The sequence below is a fragment of the Scardinius erythrophthalmus genome (genome assembly GCF_964197995.2).
Source record: "Scardinius erythrophthalmus genome assembly, chromosome: 23".
In the NCBI taxonomy this organism is placed as follows: Eukaryota; Metazoa; Chordata; class Actinopteri; order Cypriniformes; family Leuciscidae; genus Scardinius; species Scardinius erythrophthalmus.
The window spans coordinates 3,759,557-3,785,165 of NC_138243.1; the positions used below are offsets into that span (position 1 = coordinate 3,759,557).

General features: G+C 40.6%; 2 protein-coding genes across 8 annotated transcripts in view; one reads left to right on the top strand and one right to left on the bottom strand.

The window, feature by feature from the left end:
- On the bottom strand, positions 1–1,474 carry purg (purine-rich element binding protein G). Its single transcript, XM_081353769.1, has one exon. The coding sequence runs from the start codon at positions 1,136–1,138 to the stop codon at positions 194–196; it is 945 nt and encodes a 314-aa protein (XP_081209895.1). The 5' UTR covers positions 1,139–1,474; the 3' UTR covers positions 1–193.
- Positions 1,475–5,713: 4,239 nt separating this feature from the next.
- Positions 5,714–25,609, top strand: part of wrn (WRN RecQ like helicase) — a 37,460-nt gene continuing 17,564 nt past the window's right edge. For 2 of the 7 annotated variants that reach the window (XM_081354775.1, XM_081354776.1), the window contains exons 1-15: positions 5,729–5,935; positions 6,057–6,133; positions 7,067–7,185; positions 13,655–13,800; positions 13,878–14,026; positions 16,593–16,742; positions 16,993–17,035; positions 17,275–17,386; positions 19,609–19,867; positions 19,948–20,022; positions 20,940–21,045; positions 21,667–21,742; positions 21,889–21,956; positions 25,152–25,260; positions 25,530–25,598. In XM_081354775.1, coding sequence (XP_081210901.1) covers positions 6,077–6,133; positions 7,067–7,185; positions 13,655–13,800; positions 13,878–14,026; positions 16,593–16,742; positions 16,993–17,035; positions 17,275–17,386; positions 19,609–19,867; positions 19,948–20,022; positions 20,940–21,045; positions 21,667–21,742; positions 21,889–21,956; positions 25,152–25,260; positions 25,530–25,598 — 1,538 coding nt within the window. In that variant the 5' untranslated portion in view covers positions 5,729–5,935; positions 6,057–6,076. Of the gene's footprint in view, positions 5,936–6,056; positions 6,134–7,066; positions 7,186–13,654; positions 13,801–13,877; positions 14,027–16,592; positions 16,743–16,992; positions 17,036–17,274; positions 17,387–19,608; positions 19,868–19,947; positions 20,023–20,939; positions 21,046–21,666; positions 21,743–21,888; positions 21,957–25,151; positions 25,261–25,529; positions 25,599–25,609 lie in introns of all 7 variants that reach the window. The other 5 variants (XM_081354777.1, XM_081354778.1, XM_081354773.1 and 2 more) reach the window with 4 other exon arrangements.

Consider the following 25,609-nt stretch of genomic DNA (forward strand, 5'->3'; position numbering starts at 1 on the left):
AAAGAGACCAGATCCTAATGCTCTCATATGCACACACACACACACCGAAACCCCAGCAGAGCCTCTCTGCACAGATCCTGTCCAGATTCACACATCAGCTGCAGTGATGGCCATGAACGGAGGGGTCCGGACGGGACGGGCCGGTCCGGTCCTCCAGAGGTACAGCTGGCACCCGAGAGGTCCGGAACAGTGCTCAATCCTCCGGTTCCTCCGTGTCTGTCCGCTTCTCTGTCTTGTGGCAGCTGAAGATGTGTCGCATCTCCTCCTCGTAGCGGGTGAAGTTCTCCCCGAAGCGCGCCCAGGCCTTCAGCGGCACGGTGATGGTGTTCCTGTAGGGCTGCCGGACCTCGCTGACCTTCAGAAACACGCCGAACCGGTTCGAGCCCACGTCGAAGTAGAAGCGCTTGTTGTCGACGCGGAAGGACGCGGCCTCGGGCAGCTCGGGAGACTCGTCGTGGTTCCGCGCGCACGCCCGCTCGGGCTCGTCGTCTCCGTACTCGTCGATGAGCTGCGAGAGCGCGTCGCGGAACTCGATGAGCCCCTGCGCGGGCAGCACGATGGTCTGCTCGATGCCCTGCCCGTAGTAGCCCATGCCTCCGTGCCCGCGGGTGACGGTCTGCCGGATGCGCAGGAACCGGCCGCGCTGGTTCTCCTTCAGGTCCAGGTAATACTTCCTGTTGTCGCGCTCGATAAACTCGCTCTTCAGCACCCGGTGCGTCTGCTCCTCTGACGCCGCGGAGCCGCTGGGAGACGCCGCCGGTTCTGCTGCTGCTCTCCGGCGGGCCTGTCCGTTGCTCTGCTCCTCCGCCCGGCACCCGCGGAGCCCGATGTGCGCGTAGTAATCGATGAAGTCCGCCAGGCAGTAGCGCAGGGCGGGCGCCATGGCCATGGACAGGGTGAGTTTGCTCTTGCGAATGTTGTCGTGTCTCCCTCGGCCGATCCACACCTCGGCGATCTTCAGGAAGCGGCCGCGCGCGCTCTGCTTCACGTCCAGGTAGAAGCGCTTCTTCTGGATGTCCACGCGCTTGGACGCGAGCTCCTGTATGTCCGACGCTTTGCTGCTCGCGTACTGCGGAGAGTATCCCGAAGTCATCCTGCCTCTGCCTCCGTCCCTCCGCTGACTGTCGGCCATACTCATGCACGGCTCTCCATCATCATCATCCTCATCCTCCTCTCTCCGCGCGCGGGGTTACAGCTCGAGCTCCGGCGCGTCTCCTCGACTGACCTGAAAACGGCGGCTCCGCGAACGGCTCATCGACTGCCTTTGTCCTGATGAGAGGTCAAGCGAAGCGCAGAGGCACGCACCGTTTGCACCATATTTTAAAAGCTCTTGTTTTTCGCCTCACCATCCATCTGACACATATTCCTGCCAGCTGGAGTGAGTGAGAGAGAGAGAGAGAGGGAGAGAGAGAGAGAGAGAGAGCGGATCTCTATGGAGGGCGCCGCTGCTGTAGTGCGAATGAACTCAATGACCCACTCACTCGCTCCCCCTCCCTCTTCCACACATAGGGGCGCGCGCGCGCTCCCGAGCGCAGCTCAGCTCAACGCGCATACCGCTTCTGCGCTCTACGACACGCGCTGTGCTGTGCACGGCAAAGTATGCAGCAATACATCAATAGTCCATACTACTAGATGTATGGATCCTATGGAGGCCCATTTCAGTCACATGCAATAAATCATGCTTTTGTAAATCACATTACATGACATAAAAAGTCAAATATATGCATTCTAATTCATAATTATGACATCAAAATTATTAAATAAAAAGGATTACACTGTAAAAAGTGGCTTGTTACCGAGATCTGTTATGCAAAATTCACTTTTACATGGTGTTTGAATATAAATGTGTGTTGTTTTAATCCCCAGAAATCATAAGCAGTGTCTCAGAACAAGCCTTTTGCAGATTCTAGCTTTTATGACGTCACATTGCACAAACCCAGCCCAGAACTGCTGATGGACTCTGCCTTATTAGCTTAGCTCCGCCCCTCAGTGATCTAAACACAGTTCGCCATGTTAATCTCCTCGCCAGAGCATTTAACAGCAGCATTCACATAATGTTGTATTCTTATTAAAGCTACTAAAGTTATTCAATCAAGAGCAGTGAATGAGTTTCTGTTTTTTAGTTGTTGTTTGATTCATATTATTAACAGCATATATATATATATCAGTAAGTACTGTATATTACGCTGCTTTAAAGGGATAGTTCACTTTGAAATAAAATTTTGGTATGTTTTAGCTTACCTCAAGGGCATCCAAGATGTAGGTGTCTTTTTTTCCGCAGTAGTTTCAATTTTGATATTTTTAGGTCAAACCGTTCTTGTCTGTCAGTCATATCATGCAGATCTATGGTTACTGTCTCAAAGAGCAAGCACAGAGTCCAAATTAAAACAATTCCCCGTCGTCCAAATGAAACAATTCCCCATCGTAAGTACACATTGATGGCCTAAGACACGAAACGAGCGGTTTGTGTGAGAAAACGAACAGTATTTATATCGTTTTTAGCTCTTATAACACAGCCACGTCCAAGTGATCTGAGGGCACGGGCCATCTTAGGATCATCTTGGATGCCCTTGAGGTAAGCTAAAACATACCAAAATTTTATTTCAAAGTGAACTATCCCTTTAATACACAGATCTAATATACACATGCGATTTCTTTACTTGCTGTTTACGTTCACATACATAACTGACTGTTTATGTGAACTTTGTGTGTTTTTGACATATTCTTGTGTGTATTCGATCGTTTAAGCGCAATAAGACGTGAAAGAGAGCTTAGTTTAACACTCACGGGACGCTCCGTCTGACATCCAGCTTTCTGTGCGTGTGATTCAGATGTGTGCACTCAGAAAACCATATATCAGAGGTTTAGACTGATATGATTTTAAAACGCATGCAGATAATAAACTTTCATGATGATGAAGAACTGCAATGTCACATGAGCGATAGAGATGATAATCAGACCCAAACAGATGTTTTAGTTTTTGACAGTATGTGAGGCACGAGCTGTACAGGCTCCGCCCTCTTCTGGGAAAGGGGGCGGGAAGCAGTAGCTCATTTGCATTTAAAGATACATGCACGAAAACAGCATGTTTTTACTTCCACTCAAAAATGATCTGTGGGGTATTTTGAGCTGAAACTTCACAGACACATCAAGGGGACACCTGAGATTTATATTACATATTGTAGCGTAATAGGTTTAATGAGCTATTTCTACCTGATTTAACCCATATAAATGAATTTTGATGGTATAAATGAATGCATTTAGGTTGATTCAGTACTGGTAAATAATATTTTTGACTTTAATAAAACTAGATAATTTAAATGTTAAAAATTGTTTACAGTGTATGACAGTCATAATTTAGACATGTTATCCCATCATTTCATAATTAAGACATGTCTCTTTTGTTATGAAGATAAAGTTGTTAGGGGGAAAATCTCTAAGCCCACCAGGAATTTCACTTGGCCCACCTAACATCTCAAAGCTGGAGCAGGGCCTGTTTATCAGTACATTTTTCAATAAAATTGTTTTTGTTTTTATTCATTTGTAAATCACGTTGTATAAAAATGACTAACGTGATTGACTAATGAATTATAATCTTACCCCTGGTTTCACAGACAGAAGCTTAGTTCCAGACTAAAATGGGATAACATTGACATATAAACATATTGACATATATTATTAAAATATATAAAATTGGTTTTGTCTCAAGATGCACATATAAAAGCTACTTAAAACTAAGACCCAATCCTGGCTTAATCTAAGCCCTGTCTGTGAAACCAGGTCTTAGTGTACGATTAGCATTAGCCAGCACTTGATCTTCAAGCTGAAGGACGTTTTCTGAATGAAACCAATCCACAATCCTGACTTGTGATGCTGCCTGAATCATAATCACACCACGTTTGTTAATTTGGCCAGAGGAGATCTGGTCCCCCGACTGAGCCTGGGTTCTCCCAAGGGTTTTCCTCCACTCTGCCACTGATGGAGATTTAGGTTCATGCCACCGTGAACTGAGCTGGATGATGACATCACTGTTTTCTGCAGAGCTGCATGCTTTATTGATGAACTGAGCTAATTTCGTAATTGGTGATCTTTACACAGTTATTGAACTGAACTGAATCAACACTGAACTGAACAATGACTCTGTTGTCTTTTTACAGCAGAACTGATCTCTGTTTGCATCATTCTGGGCTGCGTTTCCCAAAATCATTGTAAGCCTCAGTTGATCATAGAACAATCGCCACCAATGGTCTATACGATCTTAGGCTTACGTATTGTAAGCCCCTGTATTGGGTAAAGTGCTATATAATCAGTGTTAGACATTACCAAAAAGTAAACTAATTAATAGCTGATTTAACATCAGAAGGAGTCTATAAGTTTATATTGTTTAAAATCTTTTGAGGACCATTTGACCAGAAATAAGTTCAATAGGTCAGATATGGACTTCTATATGGCTTATGAAGCATCAGAAGGAGAAGTCTATGAGTATGTGTAGAAAGTTCAAGATAAAGTACTCTTGGGCCAGAAATGTGTTCAGCAGCTCAAACGTGAACGACTGTCTGGCTGATATAACATCACAAGAAGTCAATCTGTATATAGTCAGATACACTTCAACAGTGTAATTAGATTATTGTATGAATTACTCTCTCTAAAAAGCATTGCACTATAATGAAAAGGTACATTTATATAGCGCTTTACTATGTACTGTACAATCACCTTTACAATCACACCTCGACTTCGACCAGTTGAACAATACAAGGGTGGACATTAAACTGCTCTTTTAATTCTTTCAAACAAATAATAAAAAAATTCTTAGACTGACCAAAGTTTTTAAAGACAGAATGTTACATTAAAAACATAAATGTTAACATTAGCTGTTAAATTTTGATGTTAAATCCTCTATTGTTCCATTTAATGCAATTACATGAGATGTGACTGTAATTCAATTACAGAACGAAGAGTAATCCCTTACTTTACTTTTTAAGGGAAAAGTAATTAAATTACAGTAATTAATTAGTAATGCATTGCACTGGGCACTAAATGAAGGCGACTCGGAAGCAACGCTGTTTTGATGCTGCTGTGACTGTGTATATCCATGCAAATAGCCAACGATATCTGATCCCGCTCCGTTCCCAGGTTTAACCCTGTGCATTATTCAGTTGTTTTACTTCAAACATGAGAAACATTCACAATCTTTGTATTAAAGTATTTTGAGAGAGTTCACGTCATATCTGAATAACTGTAATGAAGTGCTTTCACATAATCTTGAACTCTTATTACCTTGTAAACCTGGAATTTTGGCACTGACATTTAAGATGTCTCAGTGCAAGAGGCTTCAGTTCAGACAGCTCCAACATGCTTTTAGTCTGGGACTAGCTTAAGCCTTGTCTGTGAAACTTCACACACAGATGCTTTACTTCACTGTAAAAAGGTTTTTGTAAACCGGTTGCCTTAAAATGATTAAGTAAATAAACTTAATACTTAGGCTAATTGAAAAAAAAAAAAGGTATGTGACCTTGACAATTCCACCTTACTTTTTTCGATTAAACATGAAGTTTATTTACATAACAATTTTAATGCAACCGGATTCCTACTCTTTTTTTTTCGTTAAATCAACTGATCACTTTTTTACAGTGTTGTCACTTCATTGATATTAAACATAACGACTGACTGACAGTGACGCGTGATTTCCCTCCAGTCCCACAGGTGGCGCTGCCCGACACACACACACACACACACACACACACACACAGCGCGGGAGAGTTTGGCTGAAGTAACTGCAAATGTTGCGGGTAAATATAAATCAGTATTCAAAACGAACAGACAGACTGCGTGTTTTCAAAGCTTTTAGAGGAATATAAAGTGCTGAATGAAAAGCAGAGGCAGGCAGCGGGACATTCAGCGCGGTGAACAAGACACGCGTGCTTTGTGGATCACTGTAAGTATACGCACAATATTATTATTGTCACACTGTAACTTTATGTCAAACTCGGAAACAGTCTTACTAGCATTACTGTTATTATGTGCCGAACTAGCTTTGTGGTGTTTTCTTGTTAAAGGCGTATGAAATGAAGCTGTAATGGGTGACAGGACTCTCCCTGAGTGGATGAACAACAACAAACCTCAAGAAGAACAGGTCAGAAACCTCAACAACTCTAACACACACACACACACACACACACACACACCAACCACACTACACTCACCTGTTTGCTCTTTTTCTTCGTCCATACACCTGTCCTCTTCATTGGTGTGTTGTGTGTTTGAGGAAATGCTCCCAATGTACCTGTGCTTTCGCTAATGTGTGTGTTTTCCATTGGTTGAGAGAGAAAAGGCCACTTATTTGCATTATTTACTGAGACACCTGCAGCACTATCATGCTCATATTCAAATAAAACCAAAGCACTGTTTGCAGGTCAACAGTCAAGAAATACTGGTTTAATACTGGTCTACTTCTGTTCTGGTCTACCTATCTACATCTGATAACGTTACTCTATAATACTGGTCTATTGTTAAATAGACCAGTATTATATAAATGCTCAGATGAAACATGCGTTCTTGTGCGCCACATTTATTGAGGTTTATGTAGTGTAAGTCCGTTCAAAAGCTTTTATAATGTTCGACACAGCTAGTCTATATCATGATCTGTAGTTTCGTGGCACTGAAGCGCGCTGTACTATGAATATGATATTTGCATGATTCCACCTTTGCCATCCGAACCGACATATTTCTGATTCTGTATCAGTCAATGCACAAATCTTCAAATCAACGTTCTTGTTATTTGTATTTCTAAATGTTGTTTTTAAGAGAATAGCTGTGTGGTTAACCAGTTTCAAGTAGAGAGACAATAACTTAATTGTGTAAGCTGGAAAACAAACATGTTAAATCTAGAGATCGCACACCTGAATGAAAGGCACCTGGCAGCCCTCCATATTTTCCACCTGACTGTAGTAGGATCATGTATCTCAGTGTCAGCGCTGCCGTGAACATGGACTCTGGTTGTTATGCGCTTGCAGTACATTTACTGCCTCAGATTTGGTCTGAATGGGCTTATTGTGTGTTTCTGCAGACATCAGGAAGCTATAAAAAGAATATTCTGGAGGATTATCTTCCTTATCTGGAGTTTGGTGGGACGGTCATATACAGCCAGGAAAGACACGACTGCTCATTTTTATCAGAAGATTTGAGGTAATATATTTGGATGAACTTTACAAGTTTGTTGCATTTTCAGAACAATTAAGATGCACTACAAATGATTTCTTCTTTAAAGGGATGGTTCACCCAAAATTTTAATTCTGTCATCATTTACTCGCCCTCAAGTTGCTCCAAACCTGTGTGAGTTTCTTCGTTCTGTTGAACACAAAAGATGATAGTTTGAAGAATATGGGTAACCAAACAGTTTCTGGTCCTGTCCTGTCCATAGTATGTAAAAACTACTATGAAAATCAAATGGGACAAGAAACTTGCTGTGCTCTGTTTACATGTACCCTAATAATCCGATTGCAGACGGACTAGTAGCACAGTGGGAATAAAGTCACATGTAACTCTGCCCCTTTTCACAAGATGTAAAATAAGTCTCTGATGTCTCCAGAGTGTGTATGTGAAGTTTAAGCTCAAATACCCAACAGATCATTTTTTACAGCATGTTTAAATGATCACTTTTGGTGCTCAGAAAAACGCGCCGTTTTTGTGTGTGTCCCTTTAAATGCAAATGAGCTGCTGCTGCCGGCACAGGGGGCGGAGCCTCACGAGCTCGCGCTCATGGAGCCTTCACGTGCTATGGAAAAGATGATATTTTCCACTTGAGAACTGGTATTTACCAGTGTGTTGTATTCAAGTGCTTTTGTTGTCATAATGTAGGGAAAAGATGGACTCACAGATCGAGACCTGTTATTTGGCTAAAACAATTTTATAATTCACGTGAGTAAATTGCCTATTGACTGCTAGCTAGCATCTGCTCTGGGTGGGTAACACCAATACGATACATACACCATAACGGTATTTTTAAAACTGACACTGAGTGTTAACGCATTATATTACAATTGTTAATGACACAACATTGTATAGGCTACAAAAACTATCCGCTAACAGTAGCAAAAAAACGTTTAGTTGTGTTCAATGCTTACCATTCACGACTCTTGCGTTGCTCTCCGCCATTTTGAAAAGGTCAAAGGTTATCTCATCTCGGTAACTCGTGCATCAAAATATTCTACGAGCTGCCCAGTGGAAAATACCACATGAGGGGTGTTCATGACGTGCTTTTTGCACGTCACCTTTTGGTATTTACCATAATTACCATAGCACGTGAAGGCTCCATCAGTCAGGACAATCTCATCTCACGGAATGATAATATCAGAACAGAAACTCTCAGTAGCGGTGTTCATTTCGACCCGGAGTCGGGCAATAATGCCCATAGAGCCATAGAATATGTGCTGTATGGAGATAGAACAGGTATACTTTATTTTAATGAACGTATATGTCATCTGCTTTTAACCACTATTAGTACAAGCCTGCTGTAGCAGACCACGTCCGAATGATGGCCAAAAATATACTGATGAGTTCAATGAAGTTTATTGTACATTACACAAAAGATGAAGCATTAGTTTTAGTTCTATGTATTAGCATAGACCTGCCCTGAGTGAGCTATGTTAGCTAATGTTAATATTGCAGTGTCCGTCAACAGTTGTGGGCGGGGCTTCTGTTTAGCTCACTCAGGGCGGACTATGCTAATACCGCAGTGTCCGTCAACAGTCGAGGGCGGGGCTTGTGTTTAGCTCACTCAGGGCGGGCTATGCTAATACAGCAGTGTCCGTCAACAGTCGTGGGCGGGGTTTGTGTTTAGCTCACTCAGGGCGGGGCTATGCTAATACAGCAGTGTCCGTCAACAGTTGTGGGCGGGGCTTCTGTTTAGCTCACTCAGGGCGGGCTATGTTAATACAGCAGTGTCCGTCAACAGTTGTGGGCGGGGCTTCTGTTTAGCTCACTAAGGGTGGGCTATGCTAATACAGAAGTGTCCGTCAACAGTTGTGGGCGGGGCTTGTGTTTGGCTCACTCAAGGCGGGTCTACGCTAATACAGCAGTGTCCGTCAACAGTCGTGGAAGTACGTCACATTGACCCGAATCTGAGAATGGGTTGCTCTGAGACACTGCTTATGATTTATGGGGATTAAATAAAAAGCACTGGGTGGATTTTTATCATTATAGGGTGGTTATGTACACACTGCCAATACACATTTATGTTCAAACACCATGTAAAAGTGAATTTTGCATAATAGGTGCCCTCTCATGAACGATTGAAATTTCATTCGGATTGTAAGGGGTGATTAAACCTTTCGTAATCCGATTTAGAGTTCTCAAACGGTCGGGTCGGCCCGACAAACCCGACGGGACCTGCGGGTTCGGGTCGAAAATATAATCAAATGACTCGGGTCGGGTCGGACCTCGGGCTTAATCTTTTCCGCTCAGTAAAAAAAACAAACAAAAAAAAACATTTATTATTAATCGCTGCTGGTCACCATAAAGAAAGTCTGACTGCTGCGTGTAACGTGCATCATGGAGAGGGGCGGGGGCAGGCCTGACACGCGTGCACGCCTTTAGCCTGGAGAAGAAGATGGAGTTGATGAGAAGTAAACTTGCCGCAGGTGAATTCACCGTCGCTACTACAGCCTATTTATATATTTAAAGTGTATTGTTTCAGTTGTTTGTATTGTTTGTATTGTTAAAAGGCGTGAACATTAAAGGTTGATTTGAATTCCCGTCTGCTGGTCATGATAATACGTGTATGAGAGAAAAAAAAACGACGCGGCGTCGGGCCGCGGGTCGGGTTCGGGCAGATAATTCATGTTTATGTGTCGGGTTACATCGGGTCCGGGCTTTAAAAGCCACGGGCCGGGTCGGGTTGTAATTTTCAGGCCCGTTGAGAACTCTAATCCGATTTAAAGGACATGTAAACACTTAATCTGATTGAAAACCAACACTGGAAAGTACTGCTCATGTGCAATGACACAGAAATGGTGTAATGACGTATGATGTGTGGAACGAGCTGCTGTTATTGTTCAATGAAGCTGATTAAATTACTGTCATGTCATTCTAAAACTCTCCTTCCACACATCGTCTGTGAATTAGAGCACCATAACATCTCATCAGTCCTTGTTTTGGACTCTCATCCACAGACGCCTTGTTTTAGCTGCTGGAAGGGCCGTTTTTACTGCTTGAGTAATATATGCAGCATGGCACAACGGTTCATGTGCTCTACTTTTCCTAATCAGGACCCGAAATAGATAAATATTAAGTCTGCTCTTTAAAAAAAATAAAGCAGCAATGTAGGAGAATAGTATGTGCAAACAATGGGAAACTATGTATATTTGTGCAGTGTGCGCATGTCAAAAAATTAATTCTGATTTGAAGCTTGTGACATATAAACCAGCACATCATCCCGATCACTTTATTTAGCGTTCATCTTCTCTGGAAGCTTCCTCATTCCTCGTCTCTACGCTCCTCGCCTCCTAGCTCCTCGCTCCTCGCCTCCTCATTCCTTGCCTCCTCGCCTCCTCATTCCTCTCCTCTTCGCCGCCTCATTCCTCGCCTACTCGCTCCTCACCTCCTCATTCCTCTCCTCCTCTCCTCCTCATTCCTCTCCTCCTCGCCTCCTCACCTCCTCATTCCTTGTCATTCCTCGTCTCCTCGCTCCTCACCTCCTCATTCCTCGCCTCCTCGCCTCCTCATTCCTCAACTCCTCATTCCTCGCCTCCTCACTCCTCACCTCCTCATTCCTCGTCATTCCTCGCCTCCTCACCTCCTCATTCCTCTCCTCCTCACCTCCTCATTCCTCGCCTCCTCACCTCCTCATCCTGTCCTCCTCGCCTCCTCGCTCCTCAGCTCCTCATTCCTGTCCTCCTCGCTCCTCACCTCCTCGCTCCTCATTCCTCACCTCCTCGCTCCTGGCCTCCTCATTCCTCGCCTCCTCATTCCTCGCGTCCTCACTCCTCACCTCCTCATTCCTCGCCTCCTCATTCCTTGTCATTCCTCATCTCCTCACTCCTCATTCCTCTCTTCCTCGCCTCCTCATTCCTTGCCTCCTCACCTCCTCATTCCTCGTCATTCCTCGCCTCCTCACCTCCTCATTCCTGGGCGATTCCACAGTTTCTGTCCACAAGGGGTGTAATGAACAATATAGATTGAATAATACCCATTTATTGTCATTTTTTTATTTTTAGTTCACTATTTTGTTAAAGATAGATGTAAGAAATAATAAAGTTACTTTTATCCCACTAAGCCTGGGCATTATCGTGTAATGAGACTTTATTTTATTTCCGTCCCCAGAAATTGCGGATGTCAGGGTAGGACATTCAGTGCATCTGGTTTTTCCTAAGTCATTTCTTTCATTTCCTTTAATAAAATCCTAAATTTTTGCGCATAACATTTATTTTGGTGTGTCTTCTACAAAATACTACTACTAACACTGAAAGTAGAATTCCCTTAATCCACCACGATGCAATGGAAACATTCACTAACGTTCGTTACACTTTCTGTCCAAGCAGTTACGCACGTTAAACTATGATTCTAAAGGAAGCGGAGATATAATCTTTCCATGTAATTCTATCAGTAGCATAACGATAAAACCATCTTGTGTGGGTTAAATTCCCATATGCGTTGCTAGATGATAAATTGTTAATAAATTGGGATAAAACAGGGGCCGTGATTTTCTGTCAAAAAATCATAACGCTCGAACATTTTATTCTGACGCTGAATTTCCATCTCCTAATGTCTCAACGGTTCTCATGTCAGAAATAAGATTGTCTAGGTCACGGTCGCTCTGCGCGGGAGGAAGAGTTAAAAGGATTTCACGGATTTCGACGAATGTGGGTAAGTTTGTGGATTCTGTCCAAAAGGTTACGAACGTTAAAATGTTACGAACGTGGTAAACTTTAGTTAAGTAAACATTAAATAGGATCATTGTGGTAAGAAAGGATAAAAGAGTGTGCAAGTCGGATGATTCCGAGTGGTTTCGGATTGAAAGCGTCGTTCATCGTGAAAGAGCGTGCATGAATGGTGGTTTTATACATTTGGACAGATTCTGCACATCTTGTTCGTAAATTAGACGGAAATTTTCAGTCTGTCCAACTTCCAACGTTGTTTTCTGCGTATTTTTGACTCAATAAGCTGGTCATGAAAGTCAACATCGTCAATGACATTTTTCTTTTTTTTTTTTCTTCTGTCCAATGTTCGTAAGAATATAGCCTAGGCTGACGAAGTTAACACGTTATAGTGCGTTAACACAATCGGTATGATCTTTAAATTTGATAGTATGATGACAGGTTATTTTAATGTGTTATGAACTTGTTCTATTCTTTGCCAGTTTTCATGAAATGGTATTATTTTGTGTTACAGAGGCAATCTTGCAGGATTGTTTAATTTTTTCCGTCCACGTTACACACATTATAACTTAGCACACTTGTAAGAGTTTCTTTGTCTTCTACATTTGGCAAATAAATTTGAAAAATATACCTGTGGTATTTGTTAGTATTTTGCTGGCTTTCAGTTTATGAGAATACCAGACTCAAAAATGCACCTTTAAGATATAGAACAGATAATATTAGATGGCCACCCTGCCTGCCTCCTATTACCAGTTTTGTGAACCATACACAACGCATGACTCATAACTATACAAAATTAGGAACAAAGTAAAACATGAACTGGGATTCAACCAGAATTTTATTAAACTGAATTAGATTAAGTACACTTTCTGCTTGAACTTACATTGTTTTTCCGTCCATGTTACATACGTTAAATTTGACATCAACTCAACTTTGATCAAAGTTTACTAGTTTACCATTGCCAGATTTATCCTGCCTTTCACACAGCTGTACCCCAGGTTTTCTCAGGATGTTAACCTGAGGACAATGGCTTTCTCCATGAAGATTAATTTTGCAGGCTGTTGTCCTTGCAGTTGGCCCTAAACTGTGGAATCGCCCTCCTCTCCTCACCTCCTCATTCCTTGTCATTCCTCGTCTCCTCACTCCTCATTCCTCTCTTCCTCGCCTCCTCATTCCTTGCCTCCTCACTCCTCACCTCCTCATTCCTGTCCTCCTTGCCTCCTCATTCCTTGCCTCCTCGCTCCTCACCTCCTCATTCCTCTCCTCCTCGCTCCTCATTCCTCTCCTCCTCGCTCCTCATTCCTCTCCTCCTCGCTCCTCATCTCCTCGCTCCTCGCCTCATTCCTCGCCTCCTCATTCCTCGCCTCCTCACTACTGGCCTCCTCATTCCTCGCTCCTCGCTCCTGGCCTCCTCATTCCTCGCCTCCTCACTCCTTGCCTCCTCATTCCTTGCTCCTCGCTCCTGGCCTCCTCATTCCTCGCTCCTGGCCTCCTCATTCCTCGCTCCTCGCCTCCTCGTTCCTCGTCTCCTTGCTCCTCGTCTTCTCGCCTCCTCATTCCTCGCAGTGCAGTTAGAGAATTGAGATGATGGCTGAGTTCGATCGGTTTCCGGGTCACAGGCTGAAGGACGGAGGAGTGAGGAAACAAGGAAGAATCACCCTGTTTGGTTACCCATATTCTTCAAAATATCTTCTTTTGTGTCCAACAGAACAAAGAAACTCAACAAATCTGGTAACCTTCCCCTTCTCTCCTTATGTCTGGCTTTTATGTGTCATATCCAGGTCTGGTCTGGTGTTGGGATCAGCAGTGGGATTTGATCTGGAATGGCCGCCCAGCTTCACCAAAGGGAAGACAAAGAAAGTGGCCGTAGTGCAGCTGTGTGCCTCAGAGGAGCAGTGCTTTCTGTTTCACATCTCCTCCATGTCAGGTGAGCTCAGGCAGAAGCTGTCGCTCAGTGTTCGGCTCTACCTGAGGATCTGCTCACGTCTGTCTCATCATGCCCAGGGTTTCCTCCCGGCCTGAAGCTGCTTTTGGAGGACGAGAGCATTGTTAAAGTTGGAGTGGGAATTGAGGGAGACAAGTGGAAGTTATTATCTGATTATGACATCAAATTGAAGAATATTGTTGAGCTCTCTGATCTGGCCAATGAGACGGTACGTTGTCATGGTATTTATAGATGTATTTCATCATGCGGTTGTTGGCTCGACATTAACGCTTTTTTGGGACAAGTGGATGTCCAGTGAAAGAGAATTGTATTTGCCCGATTGGACAAGTTGCCTGATTAAAACTTCAAAAACAACAAAATAACTAGGGAATCACCAGAACACGAGAATGATTCAGATTTTATTACATTTAGTGGATAATAATATATAATATATAATGTACTGACAACAAGATTGTGCTGTAGCCTCTCGAGGAGATATCGAAACAAATGAGAGCAGTACACACAAACTCAGTTAACTTACTGCGGTAAAAATATGAAGTTTTTATATTTGTAACATATGAAAACATATGATAATGCGAAAGTAACACTGATACAAGGACATGAAATATTGATTTGAGATAAAATGAGATCTTTTTATCTTGACGCTTCAGCTAAGGAAAAAATCACTCCATTACAGTGTAAAAAATTGGCCTAGCAACAAGATAAACACTAAAATAATATTATTTATCTTAATGCTGAAGTAATTTTCACTGCAGTCAATAACAAATTCAATTCACATTTATTTGTACAGCCCTTTTCAAAATATGTATAGTTTCTGACTGTGTCAAAGTAATGTTCATATCTCAGAAATGTACTAAGATGATACAAATCATGCAGTTGGATAACATTATGTGTTCATTTAGTCAGAAACCGTGAGCATGTCAAAGCAATTATTACAAGTTGTGATTATGTTGATTACTCTCAGGGAACTACACTAACCTTTTCCACTGGTGGCACTTGCGCTACTAACTTTTTCAGTTACTGGCGCAAAACATGATTTGGTCACACAAATTGTTTATAGTAAGCCACTCTGGATAATAATGAACAATAATTAAACTGTATTGCATACAGGTGTGCTTTTTATTTTACTTGCCATCTTTTAAACCACATGCCTTCTTGTTTTTGTTTTCTTTAACATTGGTTGTGATAGATTTACTGCAATAGAAAATACAGTACACAATAAAGTGCAAAATGGATTTCAACATGCTATGGTTGGCACAGATGGGCAGACTCCTGAACTCTTAAGTAGTGATGCACCGATGTGAAAATTGTAGCCGATATCGATAAATATACTTTAGAAATGACTTATGTTGGGCACCTTTACCTGTGTGCAAAATATGTCACACATAGGACACACATGCATTATATTGCATTGCATTGCATATAATGTGTGCTGGTCTAAAATTAAGAAACCCCTAGAAAACGGTAAAAAAACAAAGGGAAAAAAAAAAAAAAAAAAAAAACAGGTGTACAATAAAGATAGGCTACTAAATTTATTATTCCAATAACCAAATATGACACTAAATAGCACAGGGAAAAGGGCTTGTGAACATTGCACATTTTAAACAGGACAGGCATTAGCTGCATAAATGTTAGCCAATACAAACATATTTATAGAAAACAGTTGACAATGAATAGACAGGAGTCCAATAATAGCATAACGAAACACTTATTCTAAAAATAATATCAAGTAGGCTAAGTTTGACGAATCCGACATATAACGAGGGCTGTGTTGTAAAACGTCCGTCATTTAATGAATTTTAAAAACACGGATGGATAATACAATATGCTTTCCGACATTTTGGCAGAAAAAACCCCAAGCAAGAACAAAATTTAAACTATAGCCCGTCAATTTTAATATTACAATTATCTTCTCTCTGTGTGTGCACGCGCGCGTCCGTGTTTGTGAGAGCTCGCGAGGCGCGCAGATACAATGGTACGTTTTAATCTAAGTAACGGTCGCGGGGCTGAAGCCAACTTGATGTGTTGAAAGCTTTGAGCACATTATAAAACGTATTCTTAAAATACACATTTCTGTTTTAATAAATGCTCATAGTAAATCATAGCACATTGCCTAAAACATGGGTACAAAAATAATCAGTGATACATTTGCGACCCATTAAAAATTTTGGTCGCAATGGCATTTCAAAAGGTCGCATATGCGACCATTTTGGTCGCAGTGTAGTTCCCTGACTCTACATAGAAAATTTGGCAGTTTTGTGAATAATTTAAAGTTGGCATCATCTGCTGTCCTGGCAGCATAACAGTGCAAATAAGATGACTGAAAGATGACTGTGAATATCTGGAAATATCTGCCTGCTGGAAGACACAATTGTCCAATCAGAATCAAGTATCAGTTAAGCCAAAAATAATAAATCTCACAGACTTGTGTTGAAGGCACTCAAGCCATTTCTACAGACCAGAATCACAAGAGACTTGACTCTTTTGACTTGAGCCAGTAGGAAACCACCTAGCAACAACTCAGAACACCTTAGCAACCCCATAGCAATGCACTTAAAACATTCAAAGCCCCCTGCAACAACCCAAGCATCGTAGCAGTGAGAGTTGAGAGCTGTGAAGCATGAAACAAATACAATAACAAACCATGTTATTCACTGAAGCTCATTGTCCTCAATATGTAAAGAAAATAAAACCTTATACTAGGTCATAACGATAAAATCATGTATTGCTTAAGATGAAAGTGATATGTATTGACGTGTGTGTGTGTTATTCAGCTGAGATGTTGTGAGAAGTGGAGTTTGGATGGTCTAGTGAAGCACTTGTTGAAGAAGCAGCTCTCCAAGGACAGGCTTGTGCGCTGCAGTCACTGGGACGACTTCGGTCTGACAGAAGACCAGAAGAGATACGCTGCCACGGATGCTTATGTGAGTACTGATAAACCAGAGTAAATGGGTAAAGTTGTGACAAACTAAACGCTGTCTACAATTATTTGAACAGCATTTTTCGCAGGACCATTTGAAATGTGAAGACAAATAGATTATTAAAATAAATAGAAATTGTGACCATTTACAGCACCAGATTATACTCTTAACAGTATTTATATATTCATATAAAATTATATCTTTACATCTTGATGCTAATAAAGACTCATAATTGGCTTTATTTTCCTAACAGGCTGGATTGCTCGTTTATCAGACACTTCAGGAAATGATGTCTGGTGAGATCACTTATGTTCTTCTCTGTTGTGCTGCGCTGTTCTGATGTTCCTGCATGTAATGATGATAATGTTTTGGCTATTCTGATGTTCCTGCATGTAATGATGGTAATGTTCTTTCGTTGCTCTGATGTTCCTGCATGCAGTGATGATAATGTTTTGGCCCAGTGTAACCGGCACTTTAGACGTAATATCTGTATATCTATGTCTCTTTCTGTGCTCTTGCTCTGTTCGTTTGCCAGTAGGCCGCTCAGGATCTTCAGCGCTCGGTTTGAAGCAAAGAGTTTTTCAGGTTGCTCGTGATCTTAAAGATCTGGCTGATCATATTCCAGATGAACTCGACTGCACGGACAGGTGGGTTTATTTTTCTCTGAGGTCCAGAGGATTTGATTATATGTTTGTTCAGAGCATATTGTTTTGTAAACGAAACAGTGTAATGGAGAGTTTGCAGAGAAACTTGTTGAAATAAGAAGCAGTGACGGTATTGGATCTGTCAACAGCTGCATCTCAAACCAGAATTAAATTATGTCATCATGGTTTGTCTGTAAATGACAGGTTTATATGGATCAACGCCCACTCGCTATTGAGTGTTTCCTATGCTATGATGTTAGCCAATCATAACAGTGGCTGTTTACTGACAAGCCTTCAAAGAGCCATGCCTTAACATGGTTATTTCAGACAGAGAGGCAGAATAAGGGTTAATAAAATAATAATAATAATAATAAAATATGTATATATGTATATGAAGAGTTCAGATGCAAAAGCCTCTAAGTGCCATCTGAAATTTTCTTCTAGAATGATCATTTTTATCAAGCTCATATTTAAATTCAATAATTTTACTTAAATGGCAATGAAGATTACCTATTCATTGTCATTTAAGTGAAATTACTGAACTTAAATATACGAGCTTGATAAAAATGATCATTCTAGAAGAAAATTTCAGATGGCACTTAGAGGCTTTTGCATCTGAACTCTTCATATGTACATTTTGTAAAACAAATTTAGCAAAAAGCTTTATTAACATTTATAAATGAACCTCAAGGAACATATTGAAATAAATAGATCCATGTCATGACCCCTATAAAAAGGTCCTAAAAAGTCTTAATTCACCCTCACACAAGTTAAGGCCTTAGGTAAAGTTCTCAAATTAGAGCAGAAAGTCTTAAATTGATTTGGCAGTAAATGTTGCATGCATTGCAAAAAATAAAGAATTAAATTAAATTAAAATTTTGTCCTATTTCTCAGTACAAATACCTAAACTTCTTTAAATCAAGATACATTTGCTTGAGATGCTAATGTAAAATTAAGTCAAAATTAAGCAAGTTTATGCTTTAAAGCAAGAACAAATACCTGTCATTGAGTATTAATGAAAGATTTCCTTTGAGTTAAGTTCATTTGTCTGAGCCCATTGACATAATTTTTCTTATTTTACTCATAAACTCTCTTCATTTTTATCGATTTCGCTTAAAACAAGACTTCATTTTTAGGTCATTTTGCGTCTCCATCAAATGCATCTTGATTTAAAAATCTTTAGACATTTGTACCGGAAAAAAAGACATAAATACTGAGGAAGAACATCACTTTTGTGCAATATGATCAGAAGCTACAGTAAAAGATATCCAAACTCTAGTGGACGGGAGCAGAGGTATTCAAGCTACTTGTTTTGTAAAATGAACAAGTCATGGATATCTGTTGGAAGTTGCATTTTCAAACTCTGAAGTGTTGATAATAAAACTTGTTTTTTTCTCTGTTGACATTTACATTAGAGAACATATTGACATATTATTATATTCCTTTCAATCTATTCAATTCATACAGACTTTTTTCTTTACCATCAGACTATGATTCCATCCAGTCAGACTCAAAGGAGATCAAACATATTTGATATTTGGAGCCGATCTTGTAGTATATGATGCTTAAAATAATATAAGATATAATTTAATTTAAATTAATTAATTGATTAATAATAAGATATATTTAAAATAATGTAGGCCATTTGGCATTATCAGACCACACAAATATTCCCCCATTGCATTATTATCATTATATTCAACATTATATATAGTAGTTTAATGTAATACTGACACTAAAATTCTGTAAACTTTTTTTCACGTACAATAATTTTCATTTTGGGCGAACTATCCACGATACATATTGTCACTATCCACGATACATATTGTCACTATCCACGATACATATTGTTACATTTTTTGTACTTCGATATATTGTGACACGATATATTGTCACACCCCAACTATCCACGCTTGAATCTTGATCGCAGTGTGCTAACACTTCTAGTCTTTATTCAGTGAGATGAGGAAGTCTCATGACTGGAATTCTCCATGTGCATCAAATCCAGCATTTTTCTTAATTTTTGTGATATGAGCATTTAAAGTACTCTCTTTCAAAACCAGCATTTTCAGGGTGCAACTAATTTTACTTGATATGAGCCATGCTTAAAATGCAGAGGCAGAAATGTGATTTAAAATAAATTCCACAGTCCATGGTACATGATTCTCCCTGTGCATGACTGTTATTAAGACTATGATCTTAAAATGATGTGTATGATTCTGCAGTGCTGAGAGACTCGTGGAGGATCTGTCTCAGACATTTGCCTCCCTAAGATGCGTTCTGTCGAATGGCATCAAAGCGGCTGACCAGTCTTCTCTGAACCACAACCCCAGCGATGCCAGAACCAGGGCCGGTCCGGCAGGCGTTTGCACAGCTCCTGAGGAGTGTGTGATGTCTCCGGCTCTCTCGCAGTACGAGCTGCAGGCGCTGGAGCATCAGGCCAGGCAGGAGCAGCTGGAGGAGGAGTGCATCCTAGCTTTCCAGGTGAGCGCTTCTACTGCGCTTCTCCTGCGCTTCTCCTGCGTCGCTCGCTGAGGCCTCATGACGGTTGTGTTTCCCTTCAGACCCAGCAGGCTTCAGCCCCCGAGAGCTCTGATGACACGCAGAGGGACGAGGAGTTTGACGATGAAATGATGAAGGTGAAAGTGTTTGTTTTCAGGTGATCACTGTGGAGTGAGTGTTCACATACCGCCAAGCAGAATCGTTTGTCTGATTTGTCCATTAAGATGAGTCCATTTCACACAGCGCGTTGATCCCGGGAAATTGCTAGAGTGCCTTCTGTGTGAACGCAAACATGTCCCGGGATTGATGCCTGGATGGGGACCTAGTTATATTGCCGGGATCAGTCCCGGAACGCGTCCTGTGTGAACAAGAGCCAGGACCAATGCGGTAAGGGGTGTGTCGCAGTGATAACTTGACGCACAATGTAATGTAAAAAGAAGTTGAAAAGATTAGAAGTCTAATCATCGTTATTGACAAAATCACAGACATTTTTTGTTAATATCGCACACTCCTACCTAGTAGGCATATATCCGAAAAAATTTCAGAATTCAATAGCCGAAATCCAATCAGATTTCCTTTGAACAGCTGGGCCCAGATGATTCCCCTGAGGTCAAAGATGATTGGCCTTTATACGGCTGGATTTAAAAGCCGGCATCATGACAACAAGTTTAGAGTCTAAGCAACTTTCGTCATATAACCACGCAAAGACGAATCACATCAAACTGACCGCTCAAATGATAAATCATCTTTATAAGATTACCATCGGTTACACAAGACATCAGTGTTCAAAACCGTTAGGAAGACTTTTTTTTTTTTTGCACTGAGGTCTTATGTACTTCCTCAATAACTGCTTTTTGTTTTTTTTTTTAACCAAAAAAAGTTACATTCTGCAGCTTTAAAGTGAGTCTGTAAAGCTCCAAATATACCATACAGAGCCACTAAAGAGAGCCAAGTAACTATTAAAGATAGTCACAAACTCAGTGGGTTTGGCAAGACCTAAGGGTGAGGTCAGTGATGCTCACTCTTGTCATGTCTCTCTTCTGTTGTCCGTCAGTGTGCTGATGACATCGAGAAGTTAAACGAGAAACCGGCCGGTGTCCCCCAGTCTGCTGCTGACGACGATGACGAGGATGTTGAGGAAGATGAGGAAGAGGTGTCTGGTAAATGTACCGTCCTTCATGAACATGAATGGCCTTCCCAGAGTAAAGGTCCTTGCACACCGCGTCCGAATTTTCGCACGTTAAAAAATAAATAAAAAATGTGTTTTGTCAATCACGCTTACACACACTGCCTCCGAAACTTCATCGGTCATAAAAAAAAAAAATAGGATCAGGTTCGATTTTCTTTTCGCATCCGTAACAAGCATTTTGAATGGTGTTTTGACAATTCAGAGCCACCGAATAACGAATATGAAAAAACTGACTTTTCGGACCTTAATATACAGTCATTTATTTTACGGTTATGTGATCTTTGCCTGAAGACACAGCTTGTTCAGAGTGAATGTTTTTCATGCTCTGTGAAGATATTGCTCAGTTTATGGGGTTTCAGTCTTTATATTGTGAGAAAAATCTACATTCAATACAAGAAACAAAGCTTTTATCTATTTAAATGTAAATGATGCACTAAATAACACATGGTCAGGTTTCCTTTATACGTATACTTTTAGGTTCTATTGAGTTATATTGATTTTGCAAATATTTTTGATTTATCAGTGTGTTATTTTATTTAATGTTTATTAGCAGCAGTTTTGAACCTCAACTAACTTGTTTGTTTCTGTTCAGATTCAAGTATCTCACCACCAGTTCCTGAACAAATTACATGTCTGAAAACGTACTTTGGACATCACAGCTTTAAACCGTAAGTTTTGAAACCCAAGCATTCTTGGTGTGTCTTTTTTATAATTGATTATGAATGTTATGAAATTCTTCAGCAGTTATTAATGGCATTAGCAGCACACTGTTTGTTTAGTATGTGATCTGTCACATGATGCTCGTGTTTTTCAGGGTTCAGTGGAAAGTGATTCAGTCCGTTCTCACAGAGAGGAGGGATAATCTAGTTGTCATGGCAACTGGTATAACTTTTTCTTGATCCTTGAAGTTGTGATATATTTACTTAATGATTGTGTAGTCTTTATACATGTTTATTTTTGTGTATGGTTTACTGGCGTTTTGTCAGTGTACATCTTTACAACACACACGTGTCAGTTTAGTTGTAGTTCAGGGTTAGATATCATTCTGCAGGATCTGCATTCCTTGGCTCTGTTGTGAGATTAGCGTCTATCAGGGGCCCGTTCTTCGTACGTCGCTAACTCAGTTAGCTGGATTTGATTGTTGGCGATTTGGCATGATCTTGGATTGTTTGGTTCTTCGACGCTCATCCTGGACTTGCTGTCATAGCAACAGGTGCGCAATCTTAAACCTGCTCGGGAGCAGAGGCTTATTTCATGTTATCAGGATTAGACTGCGGCTTCATAAGCGGAGCTGATACGGGAAGTCCAGCGCAGCGCGATAGTGCACATTCTGAGATATATATTTTTCTCGTGACTCGTGAGATTGTCGTTTACATTATTAATTTGTTGGAAACGCACATTTATTTTAGACTTGTCGGAGTCGGTCTTTAACTACAGCACAAACTGTTTGCATTGCCCTAAGATTATTTGCGAGTGGCTCTTTCCTTTACACTACTGGAGATGCGGAGAACCTGATGGAAAGTGCTGTCTGCCGTGTCATTCGGAGTTTACCTGGCGCTTTTAGGTTTAAAAAACAGTTTTAGTTTTTTTTTTTTTTTGGTGGCATTTCCAAGCCACTTTAGACCCAATGTTGTAAAGCAGTTTTTTTAAAGCAGGTTTTTTTTAGGCTATCATAATTTTTTATGAAGATGATTCAATCATGACCATGCCATATACTGTAATAGTATATGTCACTCAGGCTTCACTAACGTGATTGGTACCATAGGCTAGCTAGACCATAGACTGCCATCAAAGCCTCAATGAAGGGGATTATGTGAACAGAAAGGGGGTTCACAATGTAAATGTGCAGCCCAGTTACTATTGTGATTCTTAATATTCCAGATTAGTAATATTATATCAAATTAAATAAAAAAGGCACTTGACTAAAATCTTCCATATCACAAATGTGAAAGCAAAATGGCCAGGATCTGTGCATGACTTAAGCATTTTCAGAGATTCACATTTATGCACATTATTTGAAAGTGGTAAGGAAAGTTCCACAATTAAATATCAAGCTCACTGTATTACATACACTTATGCTGATCCTAACAGAACTGCATTTTTTCATAGGTGATTATGACATGTTCTTGTCTGCAGACAGGTGTTTTATGACCCCATTCCCTGACCCAAACCAGTTACAATGCAGCTCTAGCCAGGACAAGGGCACACAATGAAATGAACTTTGGCTAACTAAAGGGAAGATTTCAGTGTCTGAAAAGTCTGAGGGTTGCACACCTGACAGGGCCTGTGACATTGTTGCATGTGCCATATTACACAACATAAAAAAAAAATACAAAAAAAAAAACCTTTTCATTAAATGTTTAATAAAAGACAAAGCTTAGTTCCTTGAGTTTTATTTTATTTGTTCTTTGTAAAGAAAAGCCAGTGGTCAAGTGATATTAGACACATGCCTCATGCAACAAATAAAAAGGAAAAGTTGGCTCTACACTGCCCACCTGTAGGCCTATGTCTCCTCTGTCTGTGCAGACTCTTCTGTAGGCCTTTCTGTAGATGTGGAATCCTGCTACTTATATTGCAGCCATAAAGCATACAAGTATAAATTAAGTAAAGTTATTTATGCACTTGCAGGCTAGTTCCTCCATATGACAGTTATCTGAGAGGGTTTATTCACTGTCCAGTGCAATGGAAACAAATGGACATTACAAAGTCTTATACTTTCTTTCCTTTGGAAAGTTAGAAAATGTCCACTTACTGCACATATTTCAGCCACCACTTTCTTGGGAACAGATACAAGTGTTGGTGTATTGTGTAAAATTGCACAAAAGAGGAAAACACAATGTCATTACAATGAACTACACTCGGGAAAAATGTGATCAATAACTCATGGCAAAATATTTTTACATTAACATAAGTTTATCAGTTTTCACTTTCACAAGTCAAAGCAATTCATCATTACTCAAGATTTAACAGTTGAAATGACTATACAGCCTTAATTTAATGCAGCAAAAATTATTTTACAGTGTAGGAGAGTAAGATCTTTTCTTCTTTTTTTTCTCAGCTTTTTTCTTGGTTGCTTTTATAATCAGACAACCATTAATTTAACAGTGCCTTTTATAAAAGAGACTATAATATAACAAAAAAATTACCATTATGTAGAATATTTTTGTACTTCACTTTTATTTGTTCCCATGTTCTAGTATGGTGACTGACATTACAATGCACAAAGTAATTATGCAATTATTAAAATACAAAAATATAGGCTAATAAGTGATAAAAACATCTAACATGGCCACTTCTAACGGATTTAAATTGTCTGCTACTTTTTGCCAGCCCTCTCTCCTGGCTTTTGCAGACTTTGAGGTGTTCCCTGGTGTTTTGATTAAACATTAAAATTCCGAATAAACTTCGACCATTAGTTCTTGCTCTGCTGAGGGGAAAAACTGAGAGCGCTCTTTGGCCACGCTGAACAGCCAATAGCAGCGTTGCTGATCAATGTTTCTACTATCGATACATATCCCCTTTTAACCAGCGCATGAACGCGCAATTATCTCAGATAACTCAATCCAGCGATACTAATCATATCCGGCAAGTGTGTTCGAAGAACCGAGTTAGCCAGATCATGATTCGCACGATGATATCATCTTGGATGTGTCATTTGATCTCCGATGTAATAAGCAACGTACGAAGAACGGGCCCCAGGAGTGTTTAGGAGGAGTGTTTAGGAGGAGTGTTTAGGAGGAGTGTTTAGGAGGAGTGTTTAGGAGGAGTGTTTAGGAGGAGTGTTTAGGAGGAGTGTTTAGGAGGAGTGTTTAGGAGGAGTGTTTAGGAGGAGTGTTTAGGAGGAGTGTTTAGGAGGAGTAGACTTCAGCTATTAAGCATTTGTGTGTGAAACAGAATGTTATCGCCCAGATAATCTGCTAGACATGAAGATGTTAAAATATTATAAACATTTAGATCATGATTTTCTGTAAAGCTGCTTTAAAAACAATGTGTATTGTGAAAACTGCTATGCAAATAAATTTGACTTGACTTGGTTTGTGTTCAAATGTGTGCTCGCATGAAACGCTGTGTTGGCAGGTTATGGGAAGAGTTTGTGTTTCCAGTTTCCTCCGGTGTACTGTGAGAAGATCAGCGTGGTCATTTGCCCTCTCATCGCCCTGATGGAGGACCAGGTGCTTCAGCTGCAGTACGTCACAGTTATCACATCAGGCTTGACGGCAGATCGCCATACGACTCTACCATCGAGTTATGACCTTTTGAATGTGCATTCAGGGCTGTAGTTGAAAGCTCAGGTTTGGACGTGTAGTGGAATGGTCAGCCTGTAGATGATACAACATTAATCAATGTTTCAGAAAAAGAAATCCCATGGCAGCTCTGGGAAGAGCATTGTGTGTGTGTTGTCATAAATCAGTCTCATTCAGTAATCTTTCATTCGTCTTTGTGTTTGTGTTGCAGAATGTCAAACATCCCTGCTTGTTTTCTTGGATCTGCTCAGACCAAAAACCTACTTGAGGAAGTGAAGAGGTGAGAGGCTG

Bases quoted from the DNA above. Each gene is read 5' to 3' on its own strand.
- purg (XM_081353769.1), bottom strand. From the start codon at position 1,138: ATGAGTATGGCCGACAGTCAGCGGAGGGACGGAGGCAGAGGCAGGATG.